The sequence below is a fragment of the Sylvia atricapilla genome, chromosome 1 (genome assembly GCF_009819655.1).
Source record: "Sylvia atricapilla isolate bSylAtr1 chromosome 1, bSylAtr1.pri, whole genome shotgun sequence".
NCBI lineage: Eukaryota > Metazoa > Chordata > Aves > Passeriformes > Sylviidae > Sylvia > Sylvia atricapilla.
The window spans coordinates 110901420-110917433 of NC_089140.1; the positions used below are offsets into that span (position 1 = coordinate 110901420).

At 36.4% G+C, this 16014-nt stretch overlaps 1 protein-coding gene across 1 annotated transcript in view; it reads right to left on the minus strand.

The window, feature by feature from the left end:
- Positions 1–16014, minus strand: part of PRKDC (protein kinase, DNA-activated, catalytic subunit) — an 81456-nt gene that overhangs the window by 40720 nt on the left and 24722 nt on the right. The window contains exons 29-46 of the mRNA XM_066330881.1: positions 15706–15805; positions 14630–14763; positions 13879–14133; positions 12634–12860; positions 11749–11957; positions 11496–11628; positions 10321–10461; positions 9958–10161; positions 8386–8571; positions 7354–7458; positions 6200–6367; positions 5772–5899; positions 4633–4840; positions 3460–3638; positions 2243–2411; positions 1671–1736; positions 1112–1184; positions 740–888 (exon numbers count right to left, since the gene is read on the minus strand). Of these exons, the coding sequence (XP_066186978.1) occupies positions 740–888; positions 1112–1184; positions 1671–1736; positions 2243–2411; positions 3460–3638; positions 4633–4840; positions 5772–5899; positions 6200–6367; positions 7354–7458; positions 8386–8571; positions 9958–10161; positions 10321–10461; positions 11496–11628; positions 11749–11957; positions 12634–12860; positions 13879–14133; positions 14630–14763; positions 15706–15805 (2834 nt within the window). The remainder of the gene's footprint in view (positions 1–739; positions 889–1111; positions 1185–1670; positions 1737–2242; positions 2412–3459; positions 3639–4632; positions 4841–5771; positions 5900–6199; positions 6368–7353; positions 7459–8385; positions 8572–9957; positions 10162–10320; positions 10462–11495; positions 11629–11748; positions 11958–12633; positions 12861–13878; positions 14134–14629; positions 14764–15705; positions 15806–16014) is intronic.

Here is a 16014-nt window from a genome sequence, read left to right on the forward strand (position 1 = left end):
TAGTTATAAATTACATCACAAGGCAAACTAGAAGCATACTTTCTATCTTGCTTAACTTCCCTGCAGCTAAAACACCTCCCTGCTCCACAACATGGAAACAGTTTATGTTCACCAGTGTTAACAGTTATTTTGACAGATTCTGTCTTTAGTGTCTACAATACTTTTATAAGCTTTCTGCTTCATAGGAGGTATCTATTCTAACAGCATTAGGTCTGGTGAAACATCTTTTGATTGCAGAAGGAACACAATTTCGAGTCTTTGCTGAAAGAACAGCACTTAATATCTTCCAAGAGCCAAAATAAAAGGTGCCAAAAGAGAAAACCAAAAATAATTGTTTGATTATTTATTCTATCCAGTTGATACAGTCAGTTCTGTCACAAACCAAAACAAGAGGGAAATGAAGAAACCAGATGCCTAACAACAAAACATAACCATCAGAGGACATGCCTGAGTGCAGTCACAAGACATCTTTTTACAACTCAGGCTGGACTTCATTCACACTACTCAGCTTTAGAAACCTAACAGGGCATTATTGCTCTTCAACTGTAGACCAGGCAGAGAGGAAAAAAGAAAAGTGACAGAAAACAGCTCAAGTCTCCTCCCTCTTCTTTTGGAGGAACCCATTCCCAGTCATATAAAACAAATATAGAAGACTACAAAATTCTCAATCCCAATAAATGTATGCATTTCCTCAAAAGCATAAAACTTCTTTCTCACAGCACATAAGTGACTAAATTACCTTTCTCCTGAAACGAGTGCTGCTAGCTGTAACATCTTGGGAGCTATAAGAAAAACCTTGGACTCCAGTAGAAAAATCAAACTGACTCATTTCCTCACTCAAACTGCTATCCATCATGTATGATGAAGAAGCTAAATACTTGGGTTCATCTAGACAGGAGAGAAGAACAGTCCATTAATCAAGGCAATTGCAAGAAACAAACCTTTACTGCCCACTAAAACTTGAGGGTAGGTTGGAATTGATTGTTAGACGGAATACATTGAAGGCTTTTATTTGTTCCTGCTACTGTAGAAGCCAGCGAAGAACACACTGAGAAATACTGTAGGACAGGTAAGAAAGCATTTTTCTCATCACCATAAATGACTTCCATACCCTGGCTGCTATTCCCTGCATCCCTGGCCTCCTTCCTAATTGCAATGTACCGCTTCTTCCGTTCCAGAGGCATCTAAACAGCAAGAAATACAGTTCTAATTACTTAAATTTTAAAAAATAGTTAATGGACTTTAAAAGAAATTACAGATTATTACACTTATTTATTTACAGAGATAACAAAAAATTATTAAAACCTATTGACATGAATGGAAATCTCGTTTTGTAAATGATTATTATTAATCATTATTATTATTGATTATTATTAATGATTATTATTAATGCTACAGAAAAAACCCATAATATTTTATTCCTACAGTTGTTCACTATCCAAATAAGTACACTAAAAAGTATGCTAAAAGTTATGTGTACTACAGGTCTGTTCTAAATTTCAGGTCTGGATTTCTCTCAGAAAAATATATGTTAAATCATTAGAGGAATATTCCAGTTTTGTATCCTCTTTCTCCATTTGTGGGAATTGATCTGGTCTTCAGTAACCACATTGTTAAAGTCATACCTTTTTTTTTACTTAGAAACACAAAAGGCCAGAAATTTCACTCACCTCAACTTCAACAGGAAATGTGTACTGGCGATTCAGGTCTATCAAATTTTCAAAAATCAGCAAGTTCTGCAAACCAAAGCATGTTTGGAAACAGCAAAATTATAATGCTATGTACAATAACAATTGCCTTGAATGTATTTTATTTCTTCTTTAAAAAAAATTCAACAGGTCAATATACAACATAGAAAGTGTGGCATGCTTTCTCTTCTACATCAGTACTCTGAAAAGAATTTTGTTACTTAACTACTCAAGAACTCACAGCACAGAATGTGCTCTGTAGAAAGGACTCTTGTATGCAAGTATATTCCAAGCACTTGAGAAGTTAAACAATAGGGGCCATTTCCTCCTATTTTAGAAAATTGGTTGGGAGTGGAAGGTTAACATTATCACTACTTCACCCATTCCCAAGCAGTTAGTACAACTTGCTACCACTCCTTCTATTGCCTCACCGGGTAGTTTGCTAGTATAATTGTGTGTCATTCAGGTTTCATTCTGTGATTTATTGCCATCAGGTAAAATCACTTTGTGTCTCATGCTCTGTAAGCCTTCTAACAACAGCAAAAGCTTCTCACCTTTTCTGATTTTTCTGAAAAAAGAAAGCCTTGATAAAATTTACTTTCAGTGAAGACACAACTGATGACAGCAATAGCACAGTTATAGGCTGCACAGTGATACAGTCTCCTCTTCTCCAGCAGCTGACTCTCTCCTGCCATGTTTTCTGTAAATGCATCATAGCACGACCTTAAATTCAAACGGGCAAGAAAACACCATCAGAAGTCTTATATTAAGCAGTACAAGAAGGCTTCCAATCAGAGACCAGTGAATCAACAGAATCTCAAGGAAAACAGTACCTGATTAAACCACCTCAGACTTGTTCAAGTATCCTGCAGGAACCAAAATGGAACCATTCAGCAATGGTAAAGAAAACTTCCCCAAATATTTATACAGGAGTCCTTAATGTCAGAAATGTGATGACAGGTAATGCTCAGATAAGACAAATATTTGTTTTGATGCATACAAAAATTTCTCTCATGATCCTTTCCCAAAAAATTATGAATGGACATGCATCCTAAGGTATTTTATGGATTAGCTGAAGAAAATAGTTTAGATGTGATTTTTAAGGCCTTTGGCACAAAGCCAATTATAGATCTGCAAATCACAGCCAAGAAATTCTTTGAAGTCTTCATATAATATTGTAAAACAAAAAACAAAACAAAACAAACAGCAGTTCAGATATCTTATTTTTTTCTCTGAAAAGTAAACAAACTAAGCAATACTAATTAACAAATATATTCAGTACTTCTCTTTTGTGCCCCTTTGCAGTGATGATCAAGCCAATTACTCCTACTGGGTGTGCTGCTGTATTATGAAATGTAAATGAAAATCCATCCCATCTTCTTATCAATCATGTAAATACCAATTTTGCAATACAGAGCTATGCTCCACATAGAAGTGTGAGTATACTGAAACCAAATTTGCGAAAACCCCAAATTAAGGCCAAGAATCATACTGAAAAGGTAAAATAAATGTGTAAGTTTAACAAATTTTAAAAGAAGTACAAAAGCAGGAGGGCAAAGGTTATCCTAACACAAGATTGTAGTTTAAACTACAAGTAATTCTAACAATGCAAACTCAATGTTGAATATTTAATTTAAAATCAAAAGCTATGGAAGAGATTACCTTTTGATTATCAAATCTATCTTTTGCTTCATATGGCCTACTTAAAAAACCACATCTGATCAAAACCTAAGCAGAAATATGAAGTAAATAAAATAAACAATGGTCTTACTTTACTAGTGTTTTGGTAAGTTCATTTCCTTCTACACTCATGGAGCCACGGTAAGTTTGGTTAATTTTAGAGTCCTTGGAGTAAACTTCCTCTTTTGAAAGTCGCACATACATCACTTCTAGCAGCTTGTAATACCCCATTTTCTTGGTGATTTGTGTATCAAAAGTATATTCATGGGACTAGAAACAAATAAGCAGAATCTCAGAAAGAACATTCCCTGACTTTTGTCCTTTCTAAATAGTTCCACAGTTACTTGACATTTCTTAGACAGCCTTCAGCTTACTTCCACCTCCTAAAACAGAGAAAAGAGCTGATGATAACAGAAGACTGACAGATTCTGAGTTCCCGTGTAGCACAGTTATTAGAACTGTGTCAACCCATGCTTGTCTGGTGAGCTGTCTTAACTACTACTTGCCTAAATTATTATAAGAATACTGGAGGAAAATAGGCAGAGTACCAAGTGACAGCTCAGCCTCATGACACATATAAGCAAAACACACACCTGTCATCATCCTTGGTGTCATTCATGAGCTTCTTTATGCACCTCATTTTGGTGCCAACATTTACAGCAACAGGGACATGTTGTGGGTGACTCTACACAGATCTTAGTTTTAGCATTTTGTTTCAATAACTATTATTAAACTTCAGTGATTTAAGCTTCTTGCTTGTTCTGCTGCCTGTGAACATCTGCACCAGCAAAAGCATGGGACTGAAGAACTATAGCAAGAGCACAGACTCCACTGGCAACAAGATCATTACATGCAACTATACTCTTGAATTGAAGACAGGCTGTAAACAGAGAAAGAAAGATCTGTGCTCTTAATCCCTTGCTAAAGAACCTTCGCAGGGATTGCAAGTGTATTTCTTTCTCTAGAAGTAATGTACCTAATTTCAGAGCTTCCATTCCAACTTCAATTTTTATACACAGCAGATTTGCAAACATGCGTTAACTCCAAAGGAACAGTGTGTTGGGGAATAAAGAAAAGTTTATCAGTAATAATCACATTATATAACTGGCACACACTTCTGTTCTAGGATACAGTAAATTAGAAATCAAACTGTTTTTATTCAAAGTTAAGCAAAATGTACATACCAACATCAACCTTTTTTTTGATCTTCCCTAACTGTAAATAAATAAACAAACAAAAGTTTAAAAAAATATATAAGTCATACCTTTGTAAACCTGGAATTAAGTGTATCCATAGCCTCTACTATAATCTTGGTAAAGAATACTCTCAGTGCATCCAAGCTGCAGTGCCACAAGAGAGTGAGGAGGGAGCGATCCACAAATGCTTGGCGAGCAGTATTTGAAAGGAGTTCTTCACTTCGGAACATTTTGTGAACAGTGTCCAACAGTATCACTTGTTTGTCACTGGTGCTCCTAAACAAGACCGAAATCTCTTTTATCAGATTTCACTTACGTGTCACATTCTTAGGACATTTGAATTTTTTTACTGACTGCATTCATGCCCGCTTGGGTTATCCGACAAGACATGCAAGACCTTGGTTGAAAGTATTATGCAACTCTCAAAAAAGCCCACCTCAGCTTCTCAGTCTGCAAGAGATGGCAAACTTGTTTGTGTATTTTTAATAATTTAAGCCTATATCAAACATTAACTTTCTCACTTCCTTTTTATGAGAGATGTAAGCAAACCAAAGGAAAAAAAGAGCTGTGGCTTCCAAGTGTTCCACTACTAGATGATCTGCTATTCCGAATAATTTTAGTAAAGCTAAAATTTAAAAAATGGGATATGGTCATAAGGTAAATTACTTTGTCCACGAAATTACATGCTGCACAATAGTCATTACTCAACAGCCCATCAAAAATTGTAATGTTGATTTTGGAAGAGATATTGAATATCTCTCCTGTGGACAGAACATGTTTGAGTCTACAATTTACCACCCTAGAATTATTCAATGAAATAAGGGCATTGTTGTCTTTTCAAAGGGGTTGAACAAATTAATTCACTGTCAATTTAAGTACTATCAACTTAAGTGATCATAAGGCTATACAGGGATAGCAAATATATAACAAACAAATACTATTGTCAACTGGATTATCTCAGAACAAGCTTATTTACAGAAGACTTCCCAAATTTGCACAGGCACTGGAATTGTAATCTGGAAACAGATGTCACCTCTTCACACTCTGGAAATAATTTAAAAATGTACAGACAAACAAAATCTGAATTAAAACTATTACATAAAACTTTATAGTGTCACTGTTATAAGGACAATAAAATGCAAAAAGCACATTTGCTTCAGCAAAAATTCAATGAGAACAAGCACAAAACCCAGTGGACTAAACCCACCTTCTGGAGATTCTTTTGAAGCTGGCTTGAAATAAGTCCTCCATGAAATGCCTGTGGTCCCTACAGAGGATTTCTGTCATCAGTTGCAACAACATTGGACTCTGAGACAATTCTAATGCATCTAAAAACTGAAGAAGAAGCAACATGTAACATGAAAAGCCACACTGGAACAAATCACTTCAATCTAATGATGTAATTATTTTTTAATACTGATCAGAAACAGATGCACAGAAGTGTGTGCTTATTTAATGTGCTTCTGTAGATACAATTTCTGAATAAAGACATAACCCAGAAACATTAAAGCTGATCTCCTCATGTGAATGAAGAATCATTAATTTCAGATCTCTTTAATTTCAGATCCTGTGAAACACTGTTACCAGACACAGTTCACTTTGGCTACTAATTATGCATTCGTTAAAAATACTGACCTTCTTAGTGCAGTCTACATAGTTATTGTACTTCAAGGTTCCTTTGGGAAACTCATCAGACCTCATAGGAAAATTGAAAGCTACAAATTGATCCAGAGCATTCTTAAGGTCATTAAGCTTTTCTCCTGTCAAATTTGTGAAGAACGGGAGAATTATCACTGCTTGGCCCTGAAGAAAACAAACAAACATACATACATTAAAAAAAGATACAGTTTCCCACTAAAAAAATAACTTATTCCCTAACTCTGAAGTCAGCTGAATAGGACCACAGAACAGCAGCAGTGGCTGTTCTTACTGATTCAATGGCTCAGTAATAAATAAATAAAATAACCAATAAAAATGTTATGCAGATGCTCTTCTTTCCAGCTGCTGTATCAGAAAAGAGCTTTTAACTCTCATGTCACTGCTGAGGGAGAGTTAAAGCTAATTAATATCCCATGGCTGACATGGCTATGAATATCTCACTGTTCTTTTAAGCAAGCGTTCATTCTCACACAAATCACTGATTTAATGGATCACCTCATAGCTAAAGCAAAATCCCAAACTTTATTTATTTTGAACACATAGGAAAGGACAAAACTCTGCTTAATTAAAGGCAGACTGGCTGAGAAGCAACTAAACAAAACTTCCATAAGCACAAAATTTTTTATTATTGTAGTCCAACCAGGGTGTTTTGTAACTCCCATTTTCAGTCTGCAGTACTTTATCTCCCTCTCCTGACCAAGTTGCATATAGCAACTACTCCATTAGTACTCTTGCAGACATGGATGTTAAAATCATCACAAATGTCCATAATTGGACCATTAGGAAATGTCCCTCCTTGTTAAAAGCCTGATTAGCTGTCATTTCTCAAATGAACACTTGAGAGTTCAAGACAACTTGCAACTGACAGTGATTTTTTTTCCTAGTAATTCCATTCCTTTCTTCTGAGCAAGGGGAAAAAAAAAGAGCACCTTAAATCAAAGCACGGCAGCTGTGATAGTGCCTTCTGTCTGAAGAACAGAAAGGATGATTTACAAGTTTTAGGATGATGAACAGAAGAATAGAAACCCAGAAGTCCATGATAAGAATTAAGCCAAATAACAGAGAATTCCATGAACAACTAACATTCCTATCTAGGGAGGGTAGGGAGGCTCTTGAAGTGACCAATTTACCTTAAGATTTAAGCCTAAATTCTGATCAGTAAGTAGACTGGTATAGGTATTAAAAACAGCTGCAAATGCTTCATGATTGGTATTGAAAGAAACTGAAGAGTCTATCTGGAAAGACAGAATAAATAAAAAAAAATTAGTTTTATTTTTTTAACTAGTTAAAGAGATACGTGATAGAAGATAATAAAAACCCCTTGAGCTATAGAATTATTTATTTGAAAAAATAAACTGAATCAACAGAAAACACATACTGAGTAATTTTGGTTTTAAAAGAAGAACCATGAAAGCTCCTACACATTACAAATAAAATCATAATGTTAGGTACTTTTCAATTCAAAAAATATTAATCTCCTTCGGAAAGCCAAATTTCCTACTGGTCATTTCAGTGCCAGCTAATACAGCAATACAGTTCACATTCTGTGCCCTAACACATACCTTTAAAAAAATTCACGTTTAATATAATTAAGTATAAAGAATAAAAATTATGCTCAACAGTTGATCTTTGAGTGTATTTGTGTACAACTACTTTTTACATGTTCCTACAAAAATTCCAAAATGTTAAGTAGATAATTATGTTTTCAAAATAGAAAAAAACCCCACCAGACCAAAATCTCAATGTCACAGAAATTAAGTGTTTAAAGTAAAGATAATTCTGAAGTTTGTTAATATGGATAGAATTCCACCACTGTGACTTCCTGGATGCCAATATGGCAAAGAATGTTTGAGTACCAGAGGCTACTCAGAGTTCACTCCGTACTTGTACCAGTTCTCCAAAAGGAAAATAGGCAGCTAAAACATGAGAACAATTAAAAAAAAAGGGGGTAGGGGGGAAGAAGAGCAATATGTAGTAATTTCCACCTGCTCCAAATTTTTTTGTGCTTTGCTTATAAAAACACCCATATTCTAACACTGTTCAACTTTTCCCTTTTTTTTCTCCAAATATAAAACATATTACTTGAACAGCATTTCTTGAAAACACCATGCAATCCCTACAGAACTAGAAAGGTTACCTGAATTTTATAAAGCAGTACCTACCTGCAGAACCTTTGCCAGCAGGGTCAAGACTGCCATTTTGCTCTCAGCAGATGAGCCTTTGGCCCACCAGGCGTCCAGTTTCTCCCAGTTCCTCAGTACAGCTGCCACCAGCTTTGCCCCTTGCTGCTTGCGCACAGCACGGTCCCTAAAGCTCTGATCTAACATGCCATTCAAAATGCTCCCAACCTGCAAGGAACAGCAACAGGTAAGATTCTTGCACCCCAAAGGGAAGGATGATAGGATCACTTCAGTGCTATGGGCAGCCATAAACACAAAGCAATGGTAGATTTAAATCTCGAAAGGATGCAGAAGAAAGGTCTCTGCAGGAAATTAAAAACAAGCCCTTCTCAAAAAAACCTCCATCTCTCCAATTTACTCCTGTTTCAGAGTACAGCACAGCACTTACTTCCAATGCCTTTTGTGCATATATGGAGAAATAAATTATAATCCAGAATAAAGATCAATACTTGATAATTTTAGTTAGTGTGAAATTGAAAAATAGCACACATGCTAACTTAATCACATACATTTTGAAAAGAAAAATAAGCCTTGCACAGGAGCTATGAACTAAGTATGCTTGAAATCTCTTTTCTTCTAAAGCAAATAGTCACTATCATCTGTCAGATACACTTAAAAGAATTAATGTATTGCGTGTGGCATGCTTGGCACAGGAAATACTAGAGAATCATAATCAGAAACAGCCTATTAACACATACACATTCCTCTACAGTCTAATTAAACTATTTTTGGTATCACCAAAAATGATGCTGCAAGTCTCTTAAACTACTACTCGGATGCAGCACGTCTAACCATAACATTCTGCATTATAAAAGAGTCAATTATTTTTAAAGGATGATTCTACTTTGCTGAGCATCTTTTTAATCAAAAGGAAAAGCAGACTTTTGATCTTTTTGACCCCTCTGTTTGTCAGAAGCACTGAAGGAAGACTTCTCAGTTCTAAGTTTCCTTCATGGCACGAGTTCTTTAAGTGCTGTAGACAAACAGGAACAAGTCTGTTAACCCAAACAAGTAGCACTGAGACTGAGTACCTGACAAAGTACCCTGTATTTATTTCAGCTCAGGATGTTGTTGTGTGTACGTCTCTCTTTTTAATACTCTGATCTAGTTCTACCCTAGTCCTGTGGACTATAAGCCCATTAGTAGTTGGAGTTTGTTTTTCAGTTTAGTTTTATCCAAAACAAATCCAAGTCACATGCTCTGGGACCATTCTGCAATGAAAAGAAAAGCACAGTAAATGGGTCCCTCCTTTGAAAGGACATTTTTTATCTGAAGTACTATACAAAGATGTCCTGAAATCCATAGATTTCAGGATAGGTAATAGTTAAGCACTTTCCACTCAGTTTGATCTGAGGTCAAAGTAATGTCAGGTTGCCAGAGATCATGCCAGTAGGTCAAGACAAGAAAAACACCGAAACTCAACCCAAAAACTCAATGCACTGCTGTCTGAAATTCAACCCAATGCACTTTTTACCCCACTCTAAGAACAATAATAAAATTGTTACTTCTAATATTCCCTTTTGACTTTTTCCTTTTAAAGAGTAAGTCCAATACCATTTGAGGGTTGCTGACAGATGATTCCATAAGACGGACTACGGTCACATCCAGGTTTTTCAGTAGGTGTTGATTGATGGTTTCTGAGAACAAGCTGTAGAAATACTGTCCATGAGAGAAATTCATCAGGTGATTCTGGGATGCTCCTGATAGCGGCACAGATAACACTACTGTGTTCAACAGCAGACTTACTAGCTCCTCACACTGAAAATCAAGGTGTAGAGATGAGTTATTTCAAGGACATCACATTTCACTTAGAAATTTCTTAGAAAAGCACATGATTTTTTTTTCAAGCTCCCACCCCAAACTTATTTATTTTGTTTACTTTATTTTAAGGATTGTAACTGGAGAAACACATCCTACCTGCTCATCCATAGCAAAGGCCAGCTGCAGAAGACTATCAGCTAATCGCTTACTGCTGATGTCTAAGGATGGAAGAGAGATTCTTTCACCTCCAGGTGCAATGCCTTTATAAACAACCGACAGAAGCTTGGAGCCAACTGCCTATGGAAACCAACACAGAAGTGACAATAATAAAATGTGAAAAAATTAAATCAAATCCATCTGTATAGTTAATCAAAACACTTGAACTCCAGATAATTTCCTTATAAAGCAATGAAAAGATACCATGACAAGACACGTTTCTAACTCAGGGATGAGATTTTAGATAAGACAAGTCTATTGTGCACAAAGTTCAGAACAAACTAAAAGTAACTTTAAAATGTTCCAAATATTCTAATCCTCCTCCATCTTTTTAGGTTTACTTGACTACAGAAGTAAAATGAACAGCTGAATAGGATGAGTGGGACACAAAACATAAACCATGCAGCTCCCTGATTATCAATATACTGCAACCACAGGTTTAGATTTTGTTGATGTAGAGAATGGATAGCACACAGAAATTAAATATTTTGTTACTTGTTAACTTTGCTCAGCCTTGTTACAGCCTTATTCACAAATTCTCAGTCTTTGTGGCCGTTGCATAATCCGTTCCCTCAATTGCCCAAAGTAGAGATTTACTACAATCAGAAACTTCGTGGAAGGAATTTAAGTAATATAGTCTACATCCTCACACTTCAGAAGTCTCTATCCTGTTTACCTGCAACTCAGACCCACTATATTGCTTCTGATCAGCCAGGAAATACTCCTTTTCTAATTTTCCTCATCACTTTGAATGGTCTCTGTGTAAAGGTTGTCTAAAAAATGTCTCCTTTATAGCATAGTTAATCATAATTTTTTGAGCTTTCAGTCTTGCAAAGCTCACTTAAAGGAAGTTAGAGAATCTACATTCTGATTTTCAGTGTCTGGAGCCAACCAGAGAAAGACCAACATAATTATAAAGGTTGTTCAAGCCTCATTATTGTGCTACAAAAATAAAACATTTATTTTTGATCCCATTCAACACTAGCGCTTCACTGTTGATCTCATTTTAAACAACTTTATCTGATCTGTTCTCTGTTTTTATCCTGGTGTTTTACACAGGAAAAACTCTTTACAATGTATAATTATTCACTATTATTTTCTGTATTAACAATTACCTGAGCATGAAGAACAGAATGAAGCAGGCCAGATTTCTGGAGTTGCTTGCAGGCAGAAAGCACAGCACTGTATCTAACTTGATCCAAACGGGCCTCTGAATTAAACAGATCAAAAGAACAAAGGTCCTCAAGGCTAGAGAGGAAAACAGAAGCAATAATGTTGCATTAGTGCATCCACAGACAACATTATATACTTTCCATTTCTCATGCTGATGGTTTGCTCTGGACACATGCTTACCAGAAACCTACTTACCTCTGCAGTGTGATTCTTTTTTTTATGCACAGTTTCAAGGATTCCTGATAGGGAGATTTCATCAGAGCTTTCATGAGTCTTACTGAGATATCTGGGAGTTTTTTCATGACTTGCACATCAGCTGTGTTAAAGCCTACGTGTGATGGATCACACACTGTCATCCCCACAAGCTCTATAAAGCTTGCATTTAGCAGTGCCTTCTCAAGCAGCTAGAAAGAAAAAAACACCATAATAACTTGAAAATTTCATTTATATTTCTATATTTAATTTTTCATAACCTAACATTAATCCTATCTCAAATGAAACCAAACATGAAACAGTAACTGTTCTTGCTGGTTTTCTCTATTAAAATGTCTGACTTTCAATCATTTATGCTAATGCACAGAAATTAGGTATCTATAAATACAGACATAGGATACATGCTATCCCAGCAAACTGCAACTTAGATCTTTTAAAGCACATAGGCATGTTTCAGTCTTGGCTATACACCTGTAAATATTTATGTACATCTCTGTACACACTATCAGAGATTTGCTGATGAGACAATCAGTCTCAGAACTAAATCTGGCAGTGTAAATTTCCTAAGAGGCTCATAAGTATTGTACTTCATATAGTTAAATATGGCTTACACTGCATTGAATAGAGAGACCAGTAGAGAGACAAACAGAGGATAGCACAAAGCGAAACCTGAATATCTATACTGAATTCAAGAAAGGCAGATTGTGTCGATTCTTTCTGCCTTTTAAGCAGAAAAACCACCATACATTTAATGCCATTAGGAATCATACAGGAAATAATCACTACAAGTACTTCATAGACAGAATATGTATATTTAACTACATATAAAATCTGTATCTTTTATCCACTACAGATTTCAGAGCCTACCTTCCAGAAATCCTGCTGGCACATTTCCAGGATGACAGTGACAAACTCCATGATCCGGACTACAATGGTACACTTGCTGTAGTTGTACATGTCCCTTTCCTGAGGGCTGAACATGCTGCCTTTTGAACTGCAATCAAAGCACTGCTCTGCTGCGTGGATATCATGCAAAGCAATAGTGTCAAGGAAGAACTGCACAGCTTCCAAGAACAAGGAACTTTCATCTGCACCTAGAAAGAATTACACTGAGTTGAAACGATACAGCAGCTCTCAATTAAAAAATACATTGTTCTCATGCTTGGAAGAAAACAGTCAAACTGATATGACAAACAAAAAGAGGCACATCTCATACCAATGTTTTCTGAAAGCTCTATGCCAGTTCTAAATATTACCATTCTGGGCAACAGAATAGCAGGACAGGGTTGTATTTAGTGATCACTCCAGAAACTGACCACAACAAGCACTTACTACAAATGATGAAGATTTAGGCTTATGTAATAAAATGCATAAAAATTATAAATCCCTAGTTTGAATGACTGAGCCCTATGCTAGCTACATCCAACAATAATCTTACAGAACTTTTTTAAACCAAGAAAGGTGTAACACTGACAGACAGACCACCTGAAACTTGTACAAGACTATGAAACTGTACTGTCGCTGAACAAAAACATTTTGTTTAGGTTTGCAAGAATAATTGAAAGAAAAACTTTTTGGGAGAACCAGTGTCTACAGAAGGCGTTATTATTTTACTTGACCAAAATACAAACACAGCTTTTGGACCTGATGCAGTTGATGCATTAGGAACTGAAGAAAGCTAACATGCATGAGTCTTGAAGTGAAAAGGTGCCTTCTTTCATTGTTTTGTGATAGCTTTCTCCAGATATTAATAAAGAGCAGGTAAAAAGCTTTAGAAGGATTTCAAGAAAAATATGAAAAAAATCTATTGCTTTTCTGTGCTGTGGGAAATGGGTCATACAGAATAATTTTTGAAGATGAGATAGAGTAAAAAAAGTTGCTGGCAAGTAGATGACTCAGAAATGCAAATTTTTAGGGCTAAAAGGAAACATTTTAAGATATATAGTACTTCATTAAAAAAACCCCATTCCATTACAACTTCCATTGGAAAACTTTATTCCACATTTCATTGGAAAACACCTATTCTACATTAAATTCCAGCTTAAGAGCTCATCTTGGGTGAGCTTTGTGCAACACACACGAATGAACCTAATGCACCAGTTAATCACTCACCCAGTACTTCATGAGGTTTGATCATCTGCAGCTCAAAGAATGTATTGTAGCAATCCAGTGCTGCTAAGAACATGTCCATCCACTGCATAACAGCCTGTAAACTGAAGGGTTCCTGCATGCCACGGAGAGTTGGCTGGGAAAGGATCCCAGATGGACTTTTGGCATCGGCACCACCTCCTTCAAATTTGTTAATGAGGAAAGAAACACCTTTGTTTTTCAGAGTATCAGCCAGCCAAGAAGACGGAGATCTGTTTCCTGACAGAAATAGAAATAGAAATATAAATTTTCTAGGAAAAACACATCCAAAACTAGCAAAGAACTAGAGGCAAATGAACTAACAACTTCATGATCTAAACTGCATCTTCTAGCAAAGAGGGTATTGGTTCTGGTTTAACTTTGGTCACATTCCTAAAATTCCCACATTTCTTTAACTTCCATAAGGAAGAGGCTAATTTTTAAGACATTCACAGACCCTCACCAACAAATTTTGCCTTTATCTGGATACACAACAGCAATTTTGGGCCTGGAAGTAAGTCTGCAAAAAAGCCTCTTCTATGCCCGAAAACATCTCTCAAACCCTGAGGTTCTCACAGTACCCAATTTGCAATATAAGCAACAACTCTGTTTCTATTTAACAATGCTGAGTGAACAGATATTTACTTGTAATTACTACCTAGCATAGAAAACACAGAGGGAAGGCATGCACAGAATATAGAAAGAAAAGATAATAGTGCACTGTGACTTAAAATACCTGGCAATAATGGAACAAATTCATAGAAGAGTTCCATGGCTTTATGCCGGCACTCTGTCTGAGGTCGTCCACACTGCACTAAGAGCCACGTGACAATGTCCTGAAGACACACGGATTTAGTAGCTGGGAATCCCCTGCACAAAAAACACTAGGGATTAACAGTCCTCTTGACATCTACCAAGAAGCAATAATAGTCTATCAGTTGAAAAAAAATCAAAATGTTCCATGAGCATTATGAATCCCTTTTATCTATCCAACTACAACCCATCTGCACTACAAGAAAGAGTTCTTCCCTTCTTTAGTTCTTCACTGCTTTCCCTTCTCCTCATTCTGCTTGGGATCCCCAATCCATACTCCTTGTGGAAAATAATTTTAAATGCAGAAGCAGGTATCCTCCCTTCTCTTTGTAAACTCAAAAAGAAAAATGAGAATAAAGTTTAAATAAGCTTGCAATGTTTTTCTCCATACCCATAATTATCCAGTCTCATAACTTATCAAATGCCACATCAGTGAACCAAATCTAAACTCCACTTGCCAGTTTTCTTAAGATCACATGATCATTTGGGTAAAAAGGGAACTAAGGAGGTCTCTAATCCAACCTCCTGATCAAATCAGGGTCAGCCAGGTGACTCAGAGCTTCATCCATCCTTACACTGAATCCATTTTTGCTTCTTTTACCTTACTTGCTTTGCTTCTTTAATTGCTCATCATCCTGTTGCAGCCTGTCCTGCTTCTGGTGACATTTAACAACAGTAAGAAAGGCTTTGGAGGAGTTTTCTCCAAGTGCTTTTTACCACCAGTGGTGATGTTATTATATACACTGCTGTGAGGGAAACATGCTCTTCTCTTCTGCCTCTTCTCACTAAACTAAATCAAGTTTACCATGCTGCAACAAAGAATCATGTTCTTCCCATATTATGTCCAGTGTTTTCCCACCAGTGGTTCGACAGACACTCAGGAGGTCTGTATCAGCAATTGCCATTGGATGAAATCCTCCTTCAGAATCCCAAGCATTTAATGGAACTACTGATAACGTTTGTTAAACTGCAGTATGGAAATAAATGCAAATAGCTGACCGTGGTACCCGCCGTTTGCCTTCCTTGTTCAGAGAAGGTGCTTTATGCTTGATTATGCGCTTCAGGTGATTAACAGCATCACAGCACTGCTGGGCAGTTCCTGTTGGAGAGAGAGAATTGACATGTCTAAAAAAAATGCCAGTAATTTGATTGAGATAGCACTGTAGCCATGGTGCAAGAGACTTATACAGATGATAAGGTCTGCCAGCTCCACTGCTCTGTGCTTCTACAGTAAAATTTTCAAAGGTGCAGAACAAAATCACAAAACATCGGACAGGCCAGCTTGTCCTGAGCCAATCTTAAGGCTTT